The following is a 25,727-nucleotide window of genomic DNA, read 5'->3' as shown; positions in this document are numbered from 1 at the left end:
CTGTAATCCCAACACTTTGGGAGACTGAGGTGGGCAGACTGCTTGAGCCCAGGAGTTCAAGACCAGTCTGGGCAACATGATGAAATCCTGTCTCTACAAAAAGTACAAAAATTAGCCGGGCATGGTGGCACATGCCTTTAGTCCCAGCTACTTGGGAGGCTGAGACAGGACAATCGCTTGAGCCCAGGAGGTGGAGGCTGCAGTGAGCCGAGATTGTGCCACTGCACTCCAGCCTGGGCGACAGAGCGAGACACTGTCTCGAAAATAAATGAATAAAAATAGAATGAGCAATGATCCAGCAATCCCACTTCCGGGTCTACACCCAGAACCGAAGGCAGGGTCTCCAGAGGTCACTGTGCACCCGTGCTCACAGCAGCATCATTCACGACAGCTAAACTGTGGAAGTCACCCACGTGTCCACCGACAGAAATGGGTAAACAAAATACATCCATACAATAGCCTGCAGTTCAGTCTTGAGAAGGAAGGAGACTGTGACACATGGCTGCACTTTGAGGACATGGTGCTGAGTGAAATAAGCTGTCACAAAAGGACAGATCCTGTGCGATTCCACTCACAGGAGGTCCCTGGAGTCACCAAACTCACAGAAACAGAAAGTGGTGGGTGGGTGTCGGGGGCTGGGGGAGGCAGAATGGGGAGTGAGTGTTTCATGGGGACAGAGGCTGAGTCTGGGAAGATGAAGAGAGTTCTGGAGATGGGCGGTGATGATGACTGGACAGCAATGTGAATATCGAATACCAGTGAATTGAACCTTTAAAAAAACGGCTAAGATGGGGCAGGGCTCGGTGGCTCACATCTGTAATCCCAGCACTTTGGGAGGCCAAGATGGGTAGGTCACTTGAGCCCAGGAGTTCGAGACTAGCCTGGGCAACATGGTAAAACCCCAACTCTACAAAAAAAAAAAACTCAGGCAAGCGTGGTGACGCGCACCTGTAATCCCAGCTACTCGGGAGGCTGAGGCATGAGGACTGCTTGAGCCTGAGAGGCAGAGGACGTAGTACCATGCACTCCAGCCTGGGTGACACAGCAAAACTCCGTCCCCCCCACCAAAAAAAAAAAAAAAAAGTTCAGATGGCAAAAATAGATGTTATGTGCATTTTACCAGAATAGAAAAAAGATCTGCAGCGCTAAGAATGCTCCATCATGGATGAACCTTGGGAAGGTCAGGTGGTGAAAGCCACCAGAGGCAAAAGGACAAACATGCAGGATTCCACGGACACCAAACATCCAGAATCCACGGGGCCACAGAGACAGAGGCTGAGTGGAGGTGGGGCCCCAGCCCCACAGGGAGTGACCGCTGACGGGCACAGGGTTCCCTTTTTGAATATATTTTGGGTTTGGAACTACACAGAGATGATAGTTGTAAGTATAGTTTAGAATTTTTTTTTAAAATCTATAAAACCAATTAACTTCATATAGACACACATAGAATGTGCCGGAAGGTCCTCTGCTGACGGTGAGACAGGCACGTCCAGCCGTCTGAACCAGGCCCACGGCACAGCCGCAGTCCTGCCCTCGTCCGCCTCTGGCGTGCTCCATCCACTGTCCACACCTCCCAGTCTGACCCTTCTCACTGACCCTCAGCCTGGGCAGTGCTGCCTGAGGTCACAAATACCTGTGAACACCCCCACAGGCGCTAAAACCCCAGAGCCCCAGGCGGCAGCCACTGGTGACCAGAGCAGGGTGTCCTGTCTGAGATGAGCACCAAAGTCAGAGTGAAAGAAAGCGTAAGACATCGGGAAAAGCGCCAGCCCCCTAAGCCCTGGTGGCCTGGGACCCCAAGTGGGCACACACTCCTGACACTAGCGCCATGAAACCCACCCCACGTCCGGGTGGACATCAGCACACAGGGCAGGGCAGGGCAGGGCTCCCCCCGCCGGCACCCGCCTCTGACCTCCTCAGCAAAGCCTGCCCCAGAGGCTCTGGTGGAATGTCCCCAACCAGGCTGAGTGGTCCCCAAAGCCGTGGAGCCATCCCTGGTAAACATCTCAAGGACCTACTCATGTGTCCCAGGAGGTCCTTCCTCGGGGCTTGGCCACATTCTCCGCATTCCCCACAGTGACTCGGCTGCCACCCCCACGACACACTCCCCTTCAGAGCTCAGGCCTCTGGGCATCCTGTGACCTCCCAACTTCCCCTTCTTCCACTGCAGTGGCCGAGCAAACGCGGGCCTCCCCTCCCTACGCGAGGCCGGCAGGTTGTCCACACAGGCAGAGAGGCGCCGCCGAGGTCGCAGACAGAAAGAGCAGACCCCAGACCCCCAGGCAGGGTTGAGACAAGAGGCAGACATGTCGCAGAAATAAGGCGGGCTTCCCCTGCGCCCAGGGGCTACGCTGGCCGTATGTGGACACCTTTGGGAGTGCACAGTCTCAGCACACATGGGACAGATGAGCACAGTCCCGTCACAAAGTCAAAAAATCATCCAGGTGGCAAATAAACACGGCCCGTGGGTCCCCTCCTATAAAGCATCGGCATGAGGCTGCAGGGCGCTGTGGAGGGGACAACCATCGTCTCACCCACGGGGATTATCTGTCTTATTTATGTGTTTATGTATCCATGAAAACGCAGTGAACCGTGCCCGCCGAGGGTGCGTGTTCCAGGGTCCGTGAGGCGTGGGCACCCAGAGGGAGGGTCCCGGGAAAGGTCACCACCAGGGCAGCTGCGTAGGTGATCAGGGCCCTGACACCCACCATCTGGCCACCTGCCTCCAAAGCCTCCCCGCCCCCTGCCTCCTCACACTCGCCCCGCGCTGCCAAAACCGCCCGGTGGTGTCCGCCTGCCACGGACATACCCCATCTCCTCCTGCCGGCCCCTGGGCAGGTCCAGCCCCAGACCACCCGCTCCATTCCTGCCAGGGCCCACCTCCAGATGTCTCCTCGGCCTCGCTGGCCATGGTTAAGGGACCCCGGTTGGCTGAGGGCCTGGAACCGGGATGCCACGCCGCCCTCTCCCCGGGGAGATCATGGAAATCCCGTGGCTCCTGGGGCCTCCCCCACGCTAAGCGCTGCCAAACCTCTATTCAGCCCCGCTTCTCGCTGGAAGCTGAGACTCTGGCCCCAACTGACCACTCACCCTCTTGGCCTGAATCTGCTCCCACCCCCGGTTCCCGCCCAACACAGGGCACCGCCAACACCCAGCATCCAGCCTGAGGCCAGTGAGGTGTGTGCCCTGGCAGCAGGGGTTGGGGATGCCCTGCCCGAAGGGCACTGAGCCACGTGCCCTGCGCTGGACAGGCAGCGGCCTCGGTCCAGGAGCTCCTGCCCACACAACGAGGCATGGCACGGATGCTGGAGGCAGTGTGGGGTCTGGAGAGTGGGGGTGGAACCCCACCAAACACAGCCACGGGATGCGCGGCCCGAGAGCAGTGTAGCCACCTGCTCAGGGCCCAACAGTCTCCGGGATGCGGTAGGAAGTGAGGTCAGAAGCTTCCCTCTGAAGCCACAACCCCCGGGACTCACTCTCCTTCCTCTCCCCGCAATGCAGCCAGTGTGGAATGAACGGAGCCCCTACCCCAGCTCAGGGGCCAGCAGGGACCAGGAGGAGCAGACGGCTGGCCTGGGGGTGGTCGTGAGCTGAGGCAGCCACATGGGAGCAGTGTTCAGCCTCCCACCTGGCCTTTCCCTCCTAGGGAGACAGCAGGGCACCCCTGGACTTCTCATGCCACCAACCAGCCAAGCGAGTCCCCCGCCACGCGGTGCTGTCAGCCAGAACATGCACAGGCAGCAGCTGCAGCGAAAACCCCACCCACGGTCACCATGGCTGCTCGTGCCCTGACGCTCCACGAGGGTGAACCTCCGAAAACGGCACCACTGCCACCTCCGTGGCACAACGGATCAACAGTTCAACCCCATAGCACGTGAGACCAGCGTAGGAAACCCCAGTACTCACTGTCTTCTCCCGGACACGGCAGGCCAGGCTGCTCAGGAGTGCTTGGGAAAACTGGACGAGAGAGAGAAAGAGAGTGTCAAGACCCCGCGGCTGCCACTCAACAGTCTCACGGAGGAAGTCCCGCCTCAGTCAGGCTGAGCACGCGGACTTCACATAAGGCGCACGTGGCTTTGCCAATGACAGCCCGCTCCTGGGAGACGTGAAACCACGTGCGTCCACGTAGGCCAGGCTCCATTAGGTAGGACTTTAAAACCCACGGAAAAATTTAGGGTAAAAGGCAATCAGAGGGACCTGGACAGCAAAGCCATCAGAGGAAGCTACTGATTTGTATTTTTAAACTATATAAAAATGGGGAAGAACTGCAATTACTTTGAAAACTGACTTTTAAAAGCACTTTAGATTCCAATTCTTCATACTCAAGACACAGTTCAAAATTATTTTAACATATATCCTGGGCTTCCACAATAAATTATTAAAATATGTGCTTAGGAAGTATTAAAACTTGGCTGGACACGATGGCTTACTCCTGTAATCCCAGCAGTTTGGGAGGCCGAGATGAGAAGATGGCTTCAGGCCAGGAGTTCAAGACCAGCCTGGCCAACATGACAAAATGACGAAACCCCATCTCTAATCTTGTGTGTGTGTGTGTGTGTGTGTGTGTATACATATACATACACACATGAAAGTATTAAAACTTTAATAAAACAAACATTTTTTGTTTTTTGTTTTTACAGATGGAGTCTCACTCTGTGCCCAGGCTGGAGTTCAGTGGCACGATCTCGGCTCACTGCAATCTCCACCTCCCAGGTTCCAGCAATTCTCCTGCCTCAGCCTCCCAAGTAGCTGGGATTACAAGTGCGCACCACCACGCCCGGCAAATTTTTGTATTTTTAGTAGAGATGTGGTGTCACCATGTTGGTCAGGCTGGTGTTCAACTCCTGACCTCAAGTGATCCACCCGCCTCAGCCTCCCAAAGTGCTGGGATTACAAGTGTGTGCCACTGAACCCGGCCCTAACTACTTTTCTTTTATCCAGAAAATAATGTGAATTTTTAAAGCACCATATCTTTCCATGTAAAAAGGCAAAATGTGCTTACTATCACAACCACAATAAAATAGACTAGATTAGGCACATCTATGAATTTATTTATCTGACACAGGGTTTCACTCCGTCACCCAGGCAAGAGTGCAATGGCACAATCACAGTTCACTGTAGCCTCTACCTCCTGCACTCAAGGAATCCTCCCACCTCAGCCTCCCGAGAAGCTGGGACTACAGGTGCACCACCACATCTGAATATCAAAAAAAAAAAAAATTGGGACCGGGCACAGTGGCTCACGCCTGTAATCCCAACACTTTGGGAAGCTGAGGTGGGCAGATCACCTGAGGTCACGAGTTCGAGACCAGCCTGGCCAACACAGTGAGACCTCATCTCTACTAAAAATACAAAAATTAGGCTGGGGACAGTGGCTCACGCCTGTAATACCAGCACTTTGGGAGGCCAAAGCGGGTGGATCACGAGGTCAGGAGATCAAGACCATCCTGGCTAACACGGTGAAACCCCGTCTCTACTAAAAATACAAAACATTAGCCGGGCGTGATGGCACATGCCTGTAGTCCCAGCTACTTGGGAGGGTGAGGCAGAAGAATTGCTTGAACCCAGGAGGCGGAGGTTGCAGTGAGCTGAGATCGCACCACTGCACTCCAGCCTGGGCGACAGAGCGAGACTCCATCTAAAAACAAAAAAAAAAATTAGCCAGGCGTAGTGGCACACGCCCGTAGTCCCAGCTACTTGGGAGGCTGAGGCAGGACAATTGCTTATATCTGGGAGGTGGAGGTTGCAGCGAGCAGAGATAGTGCCACTGCATTCCAGCCTGGGGACAGAGCCAGACTCTGTCTCAAAAAAACAAAACAAAACAAATTTTGGAGAGATGGGGGTCTCACTATGTTGCCCAGGTTGGTCTTGAACTCCTAGGCTGAAGTGATCCTCCCACCTCGACCTCCCAAAGTGCTGGGATTACAGTTGTGAGCCACTGCACCCGGCCTAGTCTTTAAATTTAAAGCCACATTGATATAAAGGGCTACGAAAATTAAGTGTTGTAACCAAGTAGCCCCGTGTCCAGGAGAATGATGGATCTGTCGGAAACCATGGGTGGTTTGGAGCTTTGGTCCCATCTTAGACTCAATCGTCCATGGCCAGACGCCTGGCAAGGAGCCCAAGCTACGCCAGAAGTGGACACAGAGACAAAGACGTGGCTGGCTGGCCACAGCGCTGGAACCACATTCACAGGCCCCAGACGCCCTGCAGACCCCCAGCAGTACCGGGGAGGAGCCTATGCCCACCTAAAGACAAAGTGGAAACGATCACAAGTCACATCTCCCACGCATCAGCTCATCACGGGGCTTTGAACTTAAAGCTGAGGACAGCTGTGAGGCTGGAGCCGGGCCCAGGGGGGCACCGGGCAGGTGAGGTGGCTGGTGGGGCTGTCCCCTCTGTCCACATGCGCTGCGGGCCCTATGCTGGCCACTGGAGCCTCTGAGCGGTTTACAGGTTCTTTATAAGAGCAGTTTTCATTTGGGTTAATAAAATGTCAAAGGAAACGCCAGGCGTGGTGGCTCACATCTGTAATCCCAGCACTTTGGGAGGCCAAGGGGGGCAGATCACAAGGTCAGGAGACTGAGACCATCCTGGGTAACACGGTGAAACCCCGTCTCTACAAAAAATACAAAAAATTAGCTGAGTGTGGTGGTGGGAGCCTGTAGTCCCAGCTACTTGGGAGGCTAAGGCAGGAGAATGGCGTGAACCCAGGAGGCGGAGCTTGCAGTGAGCTGAGATTGCACCACTGCACTCTAGCCTGGGCAACACAGCAAGACTCCATCTCAAAAAAAAAAAAAAATCAAAGAAAAGAAAACCTAAAGGGCATTACATTAGATATCCCTAAATTCTCTGGCATCATAGGATTTTAAACCATTTTAAATCCCCTAGCTGGTCTGGCAGACACCCACGGCCAGGAACAGCCTCCCAGAGCTGCCCACCACAGACCCCGCCACTAACCATGAATGATGAGACCTTCGTCCCTGCACTGACGGGCCAGGCGGAAAGCCTCTTCCAGCTCCATCTGGGAGGACACCGTGCAAGGGTCACCTGGGTGGGGCAGGAGACGGTGCTGACGTTGCTGAAGGCCCGAGGCAAAGGGGGCTGTGACGGGCCCGCTCAGCACACCAGACAACGGTCTGGTGGGGGGCAAAGTCCCGCTGCTCAGATCGGCCACCTCCTGGCAGGGTCGGGAGGTCCAAGGATGGCCGTCCACACTAGGGAGTCATCTGGCCCCCAGTGCCGCGTCAGAGCCACCCGGGAAGGGAAGTCAGTGCACCTGCAGCCCTGGGCACCACTTGGAGGGCTAAGCAGTGAGCAGGGTTGAGGACACTCTCCTGAGGTCAGTACTGGGTGGAGAGAAAGCTCCTTGCCCTCTATGGCTGGAAAGGGACATGGAGGTGTACAGAACCCAGGCCCTGCAGGGCTGTACTCAACCCAACGGGGGCAGCATCAGGCTCCACCCACACAGCCGTGTCCTTGGCCAACAGCTGCCCGCCAGTCCCTGGGAGAAAGGGGTCTCTCTGGACGTCTCCCAATCCCCTTGTTTTTCAGGATGTGTGTCTAAGAGAGAGGAGGTGGACATGGCGGGCCCTGGCTGCATGCGCCCTCCCCATGGTCCCTAGAATATGAAGAGCCCATCCTTCCAGAAGCACCTACGGAAAACGGTAAGGACATGAGAAAGGAGGTCAGAGGAAGAGGTGAGGACCTGCCCAGGGTGGGGCAGGGAGACCCCCTGCAGGCAGTTCAAGACCAGAGCCCTTCCTAAGGGCATCTGGGCCCAGGTCCTCGTTAAGCATCTGCGGCCAACCTCTTTCCCACCATCCCCACTGGGGAAAAGTTGGCTCCAACATGTTTAATTCCACGGTTTTAAGTCTCCCCAAGGAAGAGGCTGAGCACACTCCGCACACAGAGGCTGCCCTGGCGAAGTCCCCTGAGGCTGAGGATTCTGGCCGACATGGGACAAGGGCTACCTTCGCTGTCCACCCACTTGAGGGTGAGCGGGTGCTGCTGGTGCAGACGACACATGTCTCTCACTTCCTCGCAGAGCTCCTCGAAGGTCGTGGCGGCATCCACGCTGGTGATGAAGATGTCCCTGGGGCAGAGGGGACATGGGCATCTGTTACCGTGGGGCACACTTGAATCAAATTAAAAAATGATTACCGATTAACCAAATCATTGATTAGATAAATGAAACTTTCCCCAAAGACGATGACAGCCCCACCCCCCCGACACACACACAAAACAGAACCATTAACCATAACCATAGTTTAAACAATGACCACCATTGCCGGGCACAGTGGCTCACGCCTGTAATCCCAGCACTTTGGGAGGCCGAGGCGGGCGGATCACAAGGTCAGGAGATCGAGACCATCCTGGCTGTTCCTGGCTGTGGGTGTCTGCCAGACCAGCTAGGGGATTTAAAATGGTTTAAAATCCTATGATGCCAGAGAATTTAGGGATGTCTAATATAATGCCCTTTGGGTTTTCTTTTCTTTGACCTTTTTTTTTTTTTTTTTGAGATGGAGTCTTGCTGTGTTGCCCAGGCTGGAGTGCAGTGGTGCAATCTCAGCTCACTGCAAGCTCCGCCTCTTGGTGGAGGTGAAACCCCATCTCTACTAAAAATACAAAAAATTAGCCAGGCATGGTGGCGGGCGCCTGTATTCCCAGCTACTCGGGAGGCTGAGGTGGGAGAATGGCTTGAACCCAGGAGGTGGAGCTTGCAGTGAGCCGAGATCGCACCACTGCTCTCTAGTCTGTGCAACAGAGGGAGACTGTCTCAAAAAAAAAAAAAAAAAAAAAATGACCACCATCAACTTCCTTGCACAGAGGAAAAAGCGTGACCTACCTGGCTGGAATGAGGTCAAAATGGGAGAAAAGAAAGTGCCCTCTTGTGGGAGGCCCAGCAATGGTACCTGGTCGGGCATCGGTTCAAGTTCACCCAAATGTGGGTGACCCCAGGGTGGACACGAGCCGGGTCGGTGCAAGCCACCGGCTTCGGTAAGGTAAAAGAAACCAGTCAGACCTGCCCCCGGACCTGGACGGAGCCAGCGGTGAAGTGGTGGGGGATTAAATAATTCCATAATGAAAGGCCACTCTTTAGACCCTGGAGTGGGGACTGGGTCCGTTGCTGCAGCTACGACAGAAGCCCAGGCAGATTTTTTTTAAAAAACCGAGTCACACAGAGTCAGTATGCTTTATCTTTTCATCCCCAGACAGGACCTGAACTCTGGGGGCTGGGGAAGCTCAGGGACTCCCAAGCACCCTTTGAAGGCTGGCGCTTCCCTGCTGATAGGGACCCGAGGTCCCCCCTCACCTCCTGCACTGAGCAAGAGCTGGCCTCACCCTGCGTGGACGGGAGGGACCACAGGGCCCAGCTGCTGTTTCCTGAAACTCAGAGCGGGAATCACACCCTTGTGAACACGCTGAAATTTCAGAAAAATCTACAGCTTTCTGACACCCACAAGAGCGAGGGGCAAGAGCACAGGGCCTATAAAAAGAAGCCTGAAGGGGTGTGAGACGTCCCAAACCACAGAGATACAGGCTCTGCTCTTCGCTGACACTGCTGGCTCCCCGTCAAGGTTATCTGAATTCATCAGACAAGTTTCAAGAAACAAAGTTCTCGTCCCAGACAAGAATTCCAGTGCAAACAGAACACAGGATCCGTCCACAGCCGCGGCCCTGGCACAGCGGCCCAGGACCCACCTGCCCCACAGGCCTCACCCAGTCCCCCTGGGCCACCTGGGACTGGGGGACAGATGCCCCAGCTACCCACCCCGTCCTGCTGGAACTGGCCACCCAGCACCTGCCCCCAGTGCCCAAGCACCCCACAGGAACCAACCTGGCTGGTCTTCGCCACAGCCCACAGCATCATGGCAGATTAGGAAAGTAAGGAATGGAGGGGTCACACACCCATCACCCTGGGGTCGCCCCAAGCTGACATCCACACCTGCTGCCTGACCTGGCATCCAACAGTCCGACCACCAGCAACTCCAGAGTGGAAGTCGGCCATCACTTCACCTTTGACCTCTTCCTGCCCCATGCCCCTCCCCCTACAGTCCTGCCTCCAGTGGAAGCCAGTTTCCTGCCAATCTAGAGGCCAGGTGTGTGGCTCCAGTAAAACCCCAGGGCTCGGGAAGTGTCGGGCCACCACCTCCAACCCTATCCCAATCCTGAATCAAACAGCTGCTCTGTGCCCCTCGGCAGGGGCATCCAGGACCCAGCACCCAGCAGCCAGCTGGGCTGCCCGGGAGAGACTCCTGCGTCTCAGCAGGCCCAGCACCAAGCCCTGAGCTACCGCCCGCTCTGGCCTCTTGCGTCTCTGTGGGCCTCAGCACCAAGCCCTGGGCTTTGCACACAGAAGCTCCCTGAACACAAAAGTTGTCTGAGCTGGGCCAGGCACGGTGGCTCACGCCTTTAATACCAGCGCTTTGGGAGGCCAAGGCGGGCGGATCACGAGGTCAGGAGTTTGAGACCAGCCTGGCCAACAAAGTGAAACCTCATCTCTACTAAAACTACAAAAAATTAACCGGGCATGGTAGCAGGCGTCTGTAATCCTAGATACTAGGGAGGCTGAGGCAGGAGAATCGCTTGAACCCGGGAGGTGGAGGATGCAGTGAGCCGAGACCACACCACTGCAGCCTGGGCAACAGAGCAAGACTCCATCTCAAAAAAAATAAAAAAGTCTGAGCTGGAAGAGGGAAGAACCAGCACCAGTGTTTGTGGCCCTAGAAGAGCGGGCATCTGAGACTCAGCCTGGGAGCCTGGCCCAGGCCACCTGGGCCTCCCTGAAAACACAGGTGCCTGGGGACCCCTCAGGCCCCCAGGGGGCGGGGTGGGGCGGGGGGCGAGGATTGGGTCTCAAGTGTGCTCAGAGGGCTCTGGAAGGACAGGCAAGGATGACAGGGTGGCCATGCCCCATGGGGGTGACTCAAGTGCTTGTCCCTTTTGTAAAGACTAGTCTTCCACGTGTCCATGCTCAGCTACCCCCACGGACAGCAGCGTCTCACCCCAGGGACAGAGTTTCTAGGGCTTTCAACAACCCAGTACTCATCCTGGCAGCCGCTTTCTGGAACTGCGTCATTGCCCTAAGGCCTGAGTGTCTCACCCCACAGCCAGTCCCCTCAGAGAGGCACCGGGTGCCCAGAGGGACGAGGAGCCAGAACGGGGAGAAGGGTACTTCACACTCTGCAGCAGAGAGGAGGAGGACCTGGGAGGGGAGAGAGGAGAGAAGGAATGGTAGGAGCAGGGAAGAGCCAGAGGGGAGATGTGCCCTAGAAGGGGGAGGACGGTGAAGGAAGAGGTGTGGCAGGGAAGGGAGAGAGGGGAGAGCGGGAAGAGGAGGGAAAACAACAGGGAAGGAGGGAGGAAGAGGAAGGGGTGGGGAGAGAGGGGAGAGAGTCCGGGAAGGGAGGGAAGAGGAAGGGGTGGGAGCCTGGTCTCTCTAGCCTGTGAAACCAGAGTCACCGGGTGGAATTACACCCGCCCCACTACCAAAGTGCTCCCAGGAGCCGAAGCAGGGCAGAGCGAGGACGCGGTGGCCCAGAACTCCAGCGGCATTGCCTCCGAGCCTTGGTCCCAGCTGGAATGCAAGAGGGTCTGGGCCCCTGCAGCCCTTCGGGTGTGGACCTCCCTCTCGCAGGACTCCCCTGACCTGCGCACCATCACCTGTTGCCCAGTGTGGTGGCTCCAGGCTGGGAAGGAGACAGCAAGCCCAGGTCCCTGGACAAGTCCAATAGCCAGGACCTCAACCAGACCAAGTTTTAACCTGCTGACCTCCAGGCCAAAAGACATGGCTGCCCTACCTCTTCGGGTAGGGCTGGACGATCAGTCCCCCAGAAATCCCTTTCTTCTGGTTCTGGCACCAAACCTGCCCCCACTGCACCCAGAAGGTTCCAGGTGCTTGCCAGAGGGGAGCTGCAGAGGCCCAACCTTCCCAAAGAAGAGACAACTAAGCCTCCTCAACAAACCCGGGGCCAAGCAGCCCCAGATGGCTGACCCGAGACTCCAAGACAAGGTTCGCAAGGAGCTGAACCTGCTCAGACTCGCAGGGCACCATAGACACCCCCGGGGCACTGTCCTGAGAGGACGTGGCCCAGGGAAGATGTCACCCGCCTAACCCTGCCAGCCGTCCCTGCCTCTGGGGCTCAGGTTGCCACCGCGGGAGCTAAGGACGCACCGGGACAGGAGCAGCTTTTCGAGATCCCAAGGACCACCCAGTGCAAGTCCGGAGCCCGCATTCCGCTCCCCTCGCTCTCCGCAGCAGCAGCCACCCTCGCGGAAGCAGAGGTCCCAGTTCGGGGCTCCTGGAGACGCGCGCAGGTGGAAGAACAAACCCACGGGTCCTCCCTTCCCCACTGCCCACACTTCGGGGGGCAGCGACCCCTCCGCTGTGCCTGTGAGCCCGGCCACCTGGTGCAGCCCCTGCCACCCCCACCAGCGCTGCCCCGAGGCGGCGGCCAAGCATCCAGGACCCCTCGGCTCTGGCCCCTGACCGCGCCCCCTCCCACAGCCAGGTTAGGGCCTCCGGGGCGGCGGGTGCGACGCAAGCCCCAGGGTCAGTCTCGGCCCCGCCGTCGCCTCCAGAAACCCCTGTCCCCGCCCGACCGCCCCGAGCCCTGCCGGGGACTGCACTGGAGCCACCGCGCCCGCGCCCCGGGTCTCCGGATTTTGGCTAAAGCGAGACCCCCGGCCGGGTAAAGGTGGAGAACGTTTAGGAAACGCTGATTTTAAGAAACCCGCCAAGAGTTTTCACAACTCGATGAAAACTTTCAGTCCTTACAGGTTTGAGGCCGGAATGTCCCCGCCCAACTTTCCAGCGAAAACGTCAACCACAGTAACCGGGCCGAGGAGCTCGCGGCGCCGCGCCGACCCCAGGGAAACCTGGTCCCGGGGAAGGAGCCCGCGCTGCCCATGAGGTGTCCGCGGGTGACGCTCACGGTTGGAGACCGAGGACCTCCCGCGACAGCCCCGGGCCCGCAGCGACCTCGCCGCCCCTTCCCTCCCTCCCTCCCTCCCTCTCGCGCAGGAGCCCCGACGGCTGCGCCCTCCGCGCCCTCCCCGCCCTCTCCGCCGCTCACCCCCCGTAATGCGCCTTGAGGCGGACGCGGCCGCCGCTCCCTTCCATCTTGGGGCCGGTCCTGCTGGGCATGGCGCGGTCCCCCGGCCGCCGTCAGCTCTGCGCCCCGGGAGCTCCGGCCATGGCGCGGAGCGGGGGCGCCAGGTGGGGCCGCGGCGGAACGCGGAAGGCAGCGCTCAGGACCGACGGCGTCGACCCGGTCAACTCCGCGGAACCTCGGCGGCGCGCCGGGCGGGACCGTCCGGTGGGGGCGGGGGGCGGTGTCCGAACATGGCGGACCGAGGTGGAGCCGGCGGCCAATCCGCGGGGCGGGCGGTCCCGGGGCGGGCGGTGGCACCTGCGGCCAATGAGGGCAAGGAGGGGCCGCCACCTGGGCCAATCCTCGGGGGACCCCCGGCCGCGGCCCAATGGCGAGGCGCGGGCGGGGCTACCTGTCGGGCGGGGCGCGGCGCACCTGCGCCAATGGGACCGCGCGCGGCGCGGCTCTGCCCGGCAACCGGAGGGGCCCCGGCCTGGGGGACTGAGCGGCGCCCCCGGGAACTCGCCGGAGACGCGAGTTCTCGGCCCTCGCCCAGACCCTCTGAATCGAAACTCTTGCGGCGCGCGCTGCCCGCCCGAGGGCCCCGCCGTCCAGGGGTCCCCTGACATCTCACACATGCGGACTGAAGCTGCGAGGAGCGGAGAACCCGGCCAGGGTCACAGACGGGAGGGTCCGGACTCGGGTTCTCTGGGCCCCAGCCCCCCTCTGCCCCCAGCGAATCCAAGGTCCCCTGTAGGGAAGGGCCGTCCACACTCGCGAGTGCAACGGCTCACTCCGCCCAGGTCAAGGACGCGGCATTGGCCCGAGTCGCCCATGACCTTCATTTCTGAAGCCACAACCTCTCGGGCCTTACTCGAGGGGCTTGATCTGGACAATCGCCCTCCAGGCCCCTCCACCGCCGCCCAGCTCCCTGCCTTCTGAGCTCCTCCCCTGAAAATGCGGTTTTCCCTGATCAGCCCATCCCTTACTGGTTGCGTCCACTGAAGCCCAGACCTGCTGCCTGCAGGACCTCACCCAGGCACCAGGTGGACACCCAGACCTAGTTCCTGGCCTCGGCCCCTCTCACCTGAGAGTGGACCTGCTCAGGCCACGCCCTCACACCCCTCACCCAGACACAGCCACCAGGACTTCAGCCACGTGCTTTCATCCCGCAGGTCGTGCCTGGCGCCTCCTTGATGCCAGGCCCTGGGGAGACCTGTGGCCACAGAACCCGTGTTCTCCCTAGAGGTGGACAGCATGCCCCTCTCCTACGCAGAAGCTGTCGTTCTTTCTTCTTAAACACCGTTTGCCCCTCCCTCCGCCCACCGACCCATCTCTGCCCCTCTCTACAGCAAAGCTTCTGCCAAGCCGGCCCTGCTCCCTGTCTACCTCTCCTGCCACCACCCACTCCCACGTTTTTAAAACAAGGCTCGGTTCTCAGACGTTTTCTTTTTTATTCTTTCTTTTTCTTTTTTTTGAGGTGGAGTTTCGCTCTTGTTGCCCAGGCTGAGTGCAATGGCATGATGTCAGCTCACTGCAACCTCTGCCTCCCGGGTTCAAGCGATTCTCCTGCCTCAGTCTCCCAAGTAGCTGGGATTACAGGTGTCCGCCACCATGCCCAGCTAATTTTTGTATTTTTAGTAGAGACGGAGTTTTTCCATATTGGCCAGGCTGGTCTCAAACTCCTGACCTCAGGTGATCCACCTGCCTTGGCTTCCCAAAGTGCTGGCATTACAGGCGTGAGCCACTGTGCCCGGCCTCAGACGTTTTCTTAACTTGGCCTTTGGCATCAGACCCCTCCTGGGAAGGCTCACACATCCCCGGCCCCGGGTTCCAGCTCCCTAAATCTCCCATCCCTCGCCCTCCTGGTCTGCAGCTTTTAAAACTGTGGAGCCCCAGCCTCAGCCTTTGGCCCACTTTGCATCCCCAGCTCAGATGGTCCCCCTGAGCTCCCAACCAACACTCACCCAGCCCCAGGCATCCTAATGGGCCTCTCAGCTGACCTCTTCCCCAACTCGGTGGTGCCCATTCCATCTTTCTGGGTCATCAAAGTCCCCCCGGTGGTTCCCATCACTCCTGGAGGGAAGGCCAGCTCCTCTGCCCCGGCCTCCAGGCCTCCTTGCTGCCCCGGCCTCCGTCGTTGCACGGCCACTCCCTCTTCCAGGAGCACCTGCCTGCAGAGATCTGCTGGACTGGCACCCACACTTCCTTGGAGTCTCTAGCATACCTAATGCCCATTTCAGCAATCTACTCCTCACACCCATCTCCATGGGGCAACCCCCTCTATCCCTGGCACAGGCACAAAGCCCCATGCCTATCAGCTGGGCATGAAAGGGGGCAGAGAGTAGAGGGTGAGGGGGCACCTTGGCAGGGTACAGTGATGAGTGGGAACCTGTACCAGCAGCAGGCCCGGATTCAGGCACCCGCCGGCCCAGCTCCCCCACGCCAGGCCCCAGGGCCAGGGCTGTGGCCTTGTCTGGAGTCTGGCCTGGCAACATGGTCTGAGCACTTCCTGATGGGCAGGAAAGAGCAGGGTTTCGCCTTAGTGGGGCGGTGCCTGGAAGGGGCCACTGGGCACCCACAGGACTTCCTGGCTGGCGTTCTGATCCAAGGAGGCAGCAAGGCCCGGTCCTTGGCCTCCCTGGGGAGATCTGTGCTGCCAGGCAGGAGCCTCCGTCCTGGAAGCCAGTCCCAGGGCCGTGGCAGTGCCCCAGTCCCAGCGAGGGAAGGTGGGGGGCGGGGCTCTATTCTCTCTGGGGTTGGGAGAGGGCAACGTTGGTGGACGGTCAACCCCAGTGTCGGACTTTGTTCAGCCCTGATGCCGGTGGAGGGGGGGTCGGGACAGACGCAGGTTCCGAAAGGCTCTGGCAGAGGGCCACGGGCACAGGGGCTGCCCAAAACGTCCCAAAAACCTCCCCCAGTACCTGCTCTGGCCTCCCCTCCAGGAGGCAGAGGTCTCCAAGAATGAGATCTGCAAAACAAAGGCCTGGGAGGCCCAGGGACCCGCCTCTGGGCAGACAGGGCAGGTCACAGGGAGGTTCCCAGGTCCTCTGCCCTGAGCCTGCGCCCCTGAGAGGCCCCTGAGGGCAGAGGGCACTTCCTGAGACACCGATAGGCTCGCTGGCTGGCGGTGGTGTCACTGTGTCGCCGGGTGACAGATACAGGGTGTTTGCTCTGGAATCTGCCAACAACTCCCATCCAGATCCTGGCTGAGGGCTGGGACCTGTTAGGCTGGGTCCCCACAGCCTCTCCAGGCACCTGGCACACGGGGAATGAGTGAGTGACTCGGGCAAGGACCCCTCAAGAGTGCTGGAGCCAGGCAGCCTCCTGAGACCCCTAGTGAGTGGGGACAGAGTCACCTCCCGTCGAGCCCAGCACACCAAGAAGGCACAGCCCTGGAAGCTTCCAAGGACTCGCCCTGGGTCCTCCGGGGCGGGTGGGGTGTGGAGGTGACCCTTGGAGTGGGCAGGGCAGGCTCCGAGAAAGGCCTTTGGATGGCTAAAGGCCAGGCTTTTCCACCTCGGCAGTTTCTGTAGCTCCCAAATTTTTCATAAAGTTCTCATATAGTTTCATAATCATAAACACGTATTATTTTTTAAATGAAAAATACAAGTTACGAAAGTCACACTGACTTTTTATAAAACTCAAGCAACACAGAAAAGTATAGGGAGAGGTAAAGCCTTTTCCCAAAACCACAGCTGAGCAGCAAGAACCCCGGCCGGCCGGGAAGCAGACAGCCTTCCCTCTCCCAGTGCAGGCAGCCTTCCCTCTCCTGGTGCCTGGGAGAACCCCAGCCGTGAAGCAGGCAGCCTTTCCTCTCCCAGTGCCTGGGACCGCAGGTGGAGGTGCTGGGTGACCCCTGGGGCTTGGGGTAGGGGGCTGACCGGCAGAGGGCAATGCACGTGCAGGGTCTGGTTGAGGGTGGCCTCCCAGCAGGGCTGGGGCACCTGGGAGCCGTCTCCTGACCCCCGGGCCAAGGTGGCTGTGTGTGGCTGCCAGGCCTACCCTGTGATTTTCCTTAGGAAGAGTCCTTTGATGATACCGTCGAGTGATGTTGAGACCTTTTAGAAGAGAGGCAGTTTACACTCAGTGTGATTCATCAGACATCTGGGAGGGGTTGGCTGTGGCCCGTGGGGTCCCCATCACCGCACCCCCAGGAGGAGGCCTCCCTCATCAGCCTCTTAAACTGCATCTGTGCCGGCTCAGTGCTTGGGACTGCTTGGAAAGGTGCCCGGCAGGAGCAGGCCTCTCACAGAGCCCAAGGGGCCCGGGTGGGTCTTCCTGCCAGGTGTGAGGCTGTGGGGTCCTGCGAGGACCACCGTCACAGGAAGGGCCAGGCGTTTGCTCACAGGTTCTGGGCACAGCAGCCGTGGGAGGGACTGGCCAGATGTTTCCTTTCTGTGTCAGGGATCATGGGATTTGGAAAAACTGGCTCAAGTGACAATGTCAGCTGCATAGGTTCATTCGATGGACGTTGGTTGACGGCCTACTGGATGGAGGGCCAGGAGTTGAGCCAGGAATACAGCAGTGAGCCGGCCAGGCGGGGTCTCCTCGTGGGATGCTGCTGGAGACGGGCCACTGTCAGAGAACCACAGGAGTGCAGAATGGCTGAGCAGGGCTGACCAGGTCGCTGGGGGAGAGGCTGGCCCCGGGACTGATGATGTGCGCAATGGGGCAGCTCTGTGGCCCCAGGGAGCAAGGGCTCTCTGAGTGAAGGGTGCAGGGAGTGTGAAGAGGCCAGGCTGCCCCAGGGAGGAGGGTCGGGGCAGAGAGGGTCAGGGGAGCCTCAGATAGGGTGTGGGGTGTGAGTGCCTGTGTGCTTGTCTGAGTCTGTATGTGTTTGTGTCTGTGTGCATTGTGTGTATGCATACATGTGTCTGTGTATGTGTGTCCACGTGTGTGTGTATAGATATGTCTATGCTTGTGTGTCTGTGTTGACGTATGTGTGTCTATGCATGCATAGATGTGTCTGTGCATGTGTCTTTTTTTTTTTTTTTTTTTAGGCAGGGTGTCACTGTGTCACCCAGGCTGGAGTGCAGTGGTGCCATATCTCGGCTCGCTGCAGCCTGGACCTCCTGGGCTCAGGTGATCCTCCCACCTCAGCCTCTTGAGTAGCTGGGACCATGGGCACGTACCACCGTGCCCAGCTAATTTTTGTATTTTTTGTAGACATGGACTACGTTTCCCAGGCTGACCTTAAAACTCCTGAGCTCAAGCCATCCTGGTGCCTCAGCCTCCCAAAGTGCAGAGATTACAGGCATGAGCAACCGGCCCAGCCTGTGTGCCTTTCTGTGCCCACGTGTCTGTGTGTGCCTGCGTCTGTGTGCATGTGCCGGCGCACGTGTGTCTGCCGGTAACTGCGTCCACGCGCCCGTGTGCCCCTCACTCCACAGCCGCCCTCCAGGGCCCGAGCTTCTGGGTGCCATTCCTCTGGCGGCCTTTCAGGCCTGGCACTTGCCTGCTGGCTGTCCTGGCCTCGGGGAGCTGAGCGGGTCCCGGGCTGCTGGCGGCCGCGCGCAATGCGGAGCTTGCCCAGGAGGGGGCGCAGGAGGGACGCGCGGGGAGACGGGGCTCGGGCTGGCGGCGCGTGGGGGCCCGGGGAGCTCGTCCCGCACGTGGGTCCCTCGGCTACCGCGCAGCGCCGGCCCTGCCCGCTCTGGCTCCGGGGCCTCCGGGCCTCCCGCCCCACCCCGAGGCGCTTCCTGCTTGGCGCGGCTGCCCCCTATTCAGCCCCGCCTCGGAGTCCATCCTTCCCTGCCGCCCTCAGCCCCGGGGACCGCGTGTCCTTCGCCTTGCAGCCACCCTCGTCGCAGCTCAGCCATCCTGTTTTTAAGTCGTCCCTGCTTAAAATCTGCGGATTGGGCCGGGCGCAGTGGCTCACGCCTGCATTCCCAGCACTTGGGAAAACCGAGGCGGGCGGATCGCTTGAGGCCTGGAGTTCGAGACAAGCTTGGGCAACATGGTGAAACCTCCATCTCTACAAAAAGTTTAAAAATTAGCTAGGTGCGGTGGTGTGTGCTTGTGGTCCCAGCTGCTCAGGAGGCTGAGGTGAGAGGATCACCTGAGCCCAGGAGGTGGAGGCTGCAGTGAGCTGAGATACGGCACCACTGCACTCCAGCCTGGGCAACAGAGTGAAGCCCAGCCTCTAAAAAAAATAATAATAATAACTTAAAAAATTAAATAATTCAGATGGGACCTGCATATATGTGTGTAGTTCTCCACAGGTACCCGTGTGTGGGGGGCTGTGTGTATGTGTGTGTGTGTGTGTGTGTAGCTCTCTGTATGTACCTGTGTGTGTGTCTGTAGTTCTGTGTGTACCTGTGTGTGTTTGTAGTTCTGTGTGTACCTGTGTGTGTGTGTAGCTCTCTGTATGTACCTGTGTGTGTCTGTAGTTCTGTGTGTACCTGTGTGTGTTTGTAGTTCTGTATGTACCTGCGTGTGTGTGTAGCTCTGTGTACCTGTGTGTGTGTGGAGCTCTTTGTGTGCACCTGTGTGTAGCTATGTGTACCTGTGTGTGTGTGTAGCTCTGTGTGTACCTGTGTGTGTGTGCGTGTAGCTCTGTGTGTACCTGTGTGTGTGTGCGTGTAGCTCTGTGTGTACCTGTGTGTGTGTGGAGCTCTCTGAGTGTATGTGTGTGTGTGCACATACTGCCAGAGGGGCTGGGCACTGCCACTCCCAGCAGAGCCAACACAGTGAGGAGGAAATGGGGTTGCTGTGCCCAGGGTCTGGAGAGGCCAGGGGAGGCAAGAGGAGGCTGGCCTGGAAGATAGAGCAGCTGGGAGGGCACCCAGGGGAGGCAGGGAAGGGCTGGACACTGCCAGGCTGAGCTCTGCACACAGCTTCCCTGGCTGAGTCTCACCAGGAGGCACAGCCTCCCTTCAAGCCCCCACCCCGCTCAATGGTGCCCTCCCCTGGAGGACCGTCTGTGTCCGACATCACCTCTGGGACCCTCAGCCCATCCCTAGGACGTGAGAATCATGACCCTATTCTGTGGATAAGACACCAGGGCCGGGGTCGCTCCATGCCTGGTCCAGGGACACACGCCGGCAGGGGGCAGGGCCTGGGCAGGGCAGGGATGGGATGGGACCTCAGGGTCCAGACCACTGGGGAACACGCTGCGCATCCCCTTCTCTGGGCTAGACACGCCCTCAGAGTGGAGCACCTCTCCTGAGACCTGTGCGGGGACAGAGCGCCAGGGCCCAAGACCGGTCAGCACTGCGGACGCACCCTGCTACTCCTGCACTGCGGACGGGCCCTGCCACTCCTGCGCTGCAGGGTCCAACAGTTGCTGCTGGGTGGTGGGCCCCCACCTCCACCGCCCTCGGCTGCCTGGGGTTATTTCAGACGCGGCGCGAGGCTGGTGCGTCTGAGGAGGCAGCACCAGAACCACGGTCACCATGGCAATGCTGGGAACTGTTCGTGGGACTGCTCCACACGCTATTTTAGCCTCGTGAAAACAGACAAAATCTCGGTTCGCTCAAACCTTCAAGGGGAGATGCCGAAGCAGGGGCCAGGAAAGGCCTCTGAACCCTCCCCTGAGCTCCTCCCTGTCCTGCCACTCCCGTCCACACCAGGCTGGAGGACCTGTCCACCAAGGTCCCTGTGAGCCCCACCCTCCCCAGTTGTCTTTGCTTTTTACTCAAAGACTGAGTGCCAGGGCCCCTGGAGCCCTGAGGCCTGGCGTTTAGGAACCACTCAAAGGCCAGGCTGCCCTGCGAAGACACAGCTGAGGGCTCGTGGATCTTCCCAGCCTGGCAAGGATGTGAGAGAAGGGGAGTCGTATGCCACCCACCGTGGGAGTTGCATCTGGGACCATCTTTTTTTTTTTTTTTTTTTTTTGAGATGGAGTCTTGCTCTGTCGCCCAGGCTGGAGCACAGTAGGGCGATCTCAGCTCACTGCAACCTCTGTCTCCCAGGTTCACGCCATTCTCCTGCCTCAGCCTCCTGAGTAGCTGGGACTACAGGAGCCCGCCACCATGCCCGGCTAATTTTTTGTATTTTTAGTAGAGACGGGGTTTCACTGTGTTAGCCAGGATGGTCTCTATCTCCTGACCTTGTGATCTGCCCGCCTCGGCCTCCCAAAGTGCTGGGATTACAGGCATGAGCCACCGTGCCCGGCTCTGGGACCGTCTTCTAGAAAGCAGGCCGACAGAAGGCACTCAGAGCCTCAAAGATGTCCACGTCATCTGGTCTCACATCTCCACTTCTGGGATCTATCTCAAGGAAAGACCTGGAAATGCAAGAGCCGCTGTGAACCAGAGGCCTTCCTCCATGTCAGCTGCCAGGGCCAAGGTCGGGGGCTGTGGCCAGCAGCAGAGTGGGGTCCACTGTGGACTCTGCTTGGCTGGTGGCTCTGTGGCCTTTGAGATTGAGAGTTTCACATTCTCACACACACACACACACACACACATGCAGATGGCACACATGCACACACCCGCACACATGCAGACACAGCATACACGCACACACACACACAGGCACACTTATGCACACATCCACACACGTGCACACACAGCACACATGCACACACATGCACACACACAGCACACATGCACAGACAGCATGCATGCACACGTGCAGGCGCACACTCTGGTGCTCCCCAGGCAAAAGCAGCTCTGCTAGGACAGAAGGAGCCATGCCCCCTGCCAGGTGGCACTGGCCCCAACAAGCCAGCAGATGGATGGACAGGGCCCTGCCCAGCAGGGAGACTCCAGACCCAAGTCCTTGCAGCTGCACTGTGTACCAGCGTCTCTCTCTTTGGAAAGTGTCCCCGCCCCTCGTGCAGGGAGCAGACCCCCGGGACCTTGTCACCAGGTCAGGAGTGCCCTGCAGGGGCAGTGGGGTGGGGCTGTCCTGGTGCAGAGGCTTCTGCTGACCAGGGCGTGGACTGGCCTGGGGGGCACTCGGGGAAGCTCCCTAATGCAGGGCTGAGGATGTAGGGGGGTATCTGAGCCAGCTGGACGAGAATCCTTCCCACTCTGTGGTCAGGAGCTGGTCCCCTCACTTTGTTGGGCCTCAGGCTCCTCCTATGTGAGGTGGGAACTGTACCGCAAGTGGGTGGGGGCGATTCATGGGCTCGAGCTGTCAGCCCCAGTGCCCGGCTTGTTGCAACACTGTCTCAGTGTGGCAGAGCTGTGTCCTTGTGGCTCTTCTGACCTGAGCATCGCTTGGATACCCAGGGTGTATCTGCTACCACTGGGTCCCAGGCCCACTTGGGGCTGTGAGCCGGCTCCAGCCGGCCCCATCTCTGCTTCACGTCTGGGAAAGTGGGGAACCCCAAGGCCAGAACAAGTCCTACAGGACCCAGTTCAGGCCCCCAGCAGGGCAGTCCTCAGCCCTTCCCAGGGAGGCTTGGGGTGGGGAACACGGTTAGAGGCCATGGAACTGGGAGGGGAAGAGAGTGTCGCCGTTTACCTCTCCTGCATCTCTCATCCCTTCTCGAGCCCCCATGTACCAGGCAGCAGGAAAAGCAATAGCTCAAGTCATCTGAACCCATCATTCGAATGAGTGCTTAAGTTCTCCTCAGTCTTCGGCGGTCGCTGATCTGTCTTATGCCCCCCATGAGATGACATCTGGGTGTGGAGGGAAAGGGGCTCCTGTGAAGTCAAAGAAGAGGCTTGCGGGGCTCCTCAGATCCCAAAGTGCCCCAGACCCTCGCCGTGCCTGGCTATAGAGTAGCTGCCTCGGGGCTTGCTAGGTGAGGTTGGGCAGCTGGGATCTGGGCATTCTGTTTGCACCCACAGCTGACATTGTGGTGGAGGAACTAACTGTCTAGAGCAGTGAAGGACCTGAGATTGGACAAATTAGCTGGCCCCAGTCTCACAGATGCTGTCAGAAGACACAAGACTCCTGGGTCAGAGACGAAAGATTTGTTTTGTTTTGTTTTGTTTTGTTCTGTGACAGTCTTGCTCTGTCGCCCAGGCTGGAGTGCAGCGACGAGATCTCGGCTCACTGCAAGCTCTGCCTCCCGGGTACACACCATTCTCCCGCCTAAACCTCCCAAGTAGCTGGGACTACAGGCGCCCGCCACCACACCCGGCTGATTTTTTATTTTCAGTAGGGACAGGGTTTCACTGTGTTAGCCAGGATGGTCTCGATCTCCTAACCTCATGATCCGCCCACCTTAGCCTCCCAAAGTGCTAGGATTACAGGCGTGAGCCACCATGCCTGGCCTCCACTTCAGAGTTGTAAGCAATTCTCCAGCCTCAGTCTCCTGAGTAGCTGGGATTACAGGCACATGCCACTACGCCTGGCTAATTTTTGTATTTTCAGTAGAGACAGGGTTTCGCCATGTTGGCCAGGCTGGTCTCAAACTCCTGACCTCAGGTGATCCACCTGCCTCGGCCTCCCAAAGTGCTGGGATTACAGGCATGAGCCAGTGTGCCCGGCCAGAAACAAAAGATTTGATCTGGTGACAGCAAGTGCCCGACCAGGCCCCTTGCCCCCAACTTGCCATTCAGCTCCTTGGCCTCGGTGGAGCCCCCTGCTTATCTCCTAGGGTGTCTCCCTCAGCCTCAGTGGATACAAGCCAGCCACTCTAGAAGCTCAAGACGGCAGACCAGACAACCCACCCTGCGTGGCCACAGTGGCCAGTGAAGTTACTGAGTGCCGGGAGCCGGCAGAAGTCCTCTTCCTCCACCCTGCGCCTGCCTCCTCCTTCCAACTATTCCGCGCCTGAAGAGGTGGGTTTTCCCCATTTCTTAGGTCAAATCCTTCTCCGCAGGGCAGAAAGCCTGATTCACAGCATGCTGAGGAGCAGGCCAATGACCAAATCTCCTCTGATCGCCCTTAGGGGTGTGGTAACTGGGAGCTGAGAGAGGTTAGGAAATGGAGTTTCACTGCAACCTCCACCTCCTGGGTTCAAGTGATTCTCGTGCCTCAGCCTTGGAGTAGCTGGGATTACAGGTGCCTGCCACCATACCTAGCTAATTTTTGTATTTTCAGTAGATACAGTGTTTCATTCTGTTGGCCAGGCTGGTCTTGAACTCCTGACCTCAGGTGATCCCCCCCGCCTCAGCCTCCCGAAGTGCTGGGATTACAGACGTGAGCCACCGCGCCCAGCCAGTTAGGGAATTTTTAACACAATAGTCCAGATTGCAAGGCTATTGTCTTGCTGCAAATCCTATTTCCAGTGTCTAAACCTAAATAGTAACGAGTGTTCTTTTTACATTTCTTCTCTGACAAGGCTAATCTCCGCCCAAGCCAGGCAGACGGCTGCCTTGGACCAACTAATAAAAGCAAATGACTGAGCTGTAGCACTGCCAGGCACTGGCCTAGCTGCTTCTGGCTAATGATACCTGTTGAGGCTCAAAATAACCCGGTAAGGGGAGGATCGTCCCCGTCCCCATTTGAGGGATGAAGATGTTGAGGCTCAGGGGGGTAAATGCCTTGCCCAGGGTTACATATCCGGTCTGTATAGCTGGTCAGCCGGTCAGGGCTGAGACTCATGCCAGGCTCACTCCAGAGCCCGCACTCCTAGTCACTGACACCGCAGAAGCCCTGTACGCAGCAAGGCAAGAGAGAAGAGCGCATTCATTTCCCCCAAAATGGTTAGGTTTATTTTGTGGGAAATCCCTGGCTCTTGGCCGTAGATGCTGTTGGTGCCCTGGGCCATATGCCCTCTGCTTGCCTGTAGTTTCAGAGCAGCAGGGATGGGCCGTTGCCAGGCAAGTCTCATCCGAAAGGTCCCCCTGTCTCTGCGGGTGTTCTGCCTTGGGACTTTCTCTGACTCCACAGCAAACTGCTCAGCCCAAGTGCAGGGTGGCCTGAAAGGTGGGGAGTTCTCCCCAGGGACACCCCTCAGGCAACAGGGCTGTGAATTGGCTCCTCCATGCCCCAGCATCCTGTGCTTAGAAGGACAACTCTGAGGTGCATTCCTGTGGCTCCTCAGAAGGTCCCAGGGACTTGGGGACAGTAGAGCTGACCCCCAAGGCAGCTTCTGCAATAACACAGGCGTTTCCTCCTCCCTGTCTCACCCCACCTCTCACTCCTACCTCCTGGAATCACCTCCCAAAATAACTACATGCACTGAAGTCTCATATCAGGCTTTCCTTTGGGGATCACCCAAGCTAAGATGGTTGGTCCTGGAGGTGGCCAATTCCAGGGTGGAGTTGTGGCACTGGGTCTCTCACCAGGACAGTGACAAGGGCCTCCTGCGGGTGGAAGGTGGGGAGCTAAAAGCCGGCCTGCAGAGCCCTCACCAGGGCTGAGTCTGGAAGCAACTATGGCTTCAGGGAATGCTGCAGAAGCCAGAAAGTTCTCCATGGTGGCACTGAAAGAGACCCTCTTCTCCTATAGCCAGAAAGCAGATGGTGCTGAAAATCAGGCCCAGTAGCTGAGCAGAAGAGTGACAGATCCCAGAGAAGACCACTGTGCAGCCATGGAGGTTGGCTATGCCAAGCGCAGGGCCCTGGCAGGGAAGGCATCAGAACTGAGGCCTGGTTTGGGGTCATTGTGGGTGAATTCACCTGTGAATATTGTGCTCCCAAATTCCACCTCACTTGTTAGAGGAGAGCAGAGGAGGCTTCTGTCTGGAGTCCCTGAAAATATGTCATCTGGGGCACTTACCTTGCAAGATGATGGTTGTATCAGTTTCCTGGGGCTGCCATGACAAATGGCCACAAACTGGGT

General features: G+C 58.3%; 1 protein-coding gene across 2 annotated transcripts in view; it reads right to left on the bottom strand.

The window, feature by feature from the left end:
• The window catches only part of PRKCZ (protein kinase C zeta), a 135,261-nt gene extending 121,913 nt beyond the window's left edge, over positions 1–13,348 (bottom strand). Inside the window, exons 1-4 of one of the 2 annotated variants that reach the window (XM_032758655.1) lie at positions 13,080–13,348; positions 7,974–8,095; positions 6,961–7,050; positions 3,907–3,957 (exon numbers count right to left, since the gene is read on the bottom strand). In XM_032758655.1, the coding sequence (XP_032614546.1) occupies positions 3,907–3,957; positions 6,961–7,050; positions 7,974–8,095; positions 13,080–13,150 (334 nt within the window). In that variant the 5' untranslated portion in view covers positions 13,151–13,348. The remainder of the gene's footprint in view (positions 1–3,906; positions 3,958–6,960; positions 7,051–7,973; positions 8,096–13,079) is intronic. The other variant, XM_032758656.2, reaches the window with a different exon arrangement.
• Between the last annotated feature and the right edge of the window lie 12,379 nt (positions 13,349–25,727).

The sequence above is a fragment of the Hylobates moloch genome, unplaced genomic scaffold (genome assembly GCF_009828535.3).
Source record: "Hylobates moloch isolate HMO894 unplaced genomic scaffold, HMol_V3 SCAFFOLD_9, whole genome shotgun sequence".
Taxonomy (NCBI): Eukaryota; Metazoa; Chordata; class Mammalia; order Primates; family Hylobatidae; genus Hylobates; species Hylobates moloch.
This window is presented reverse-complemented; position numbering and strand designations above follow the sequence as displayed.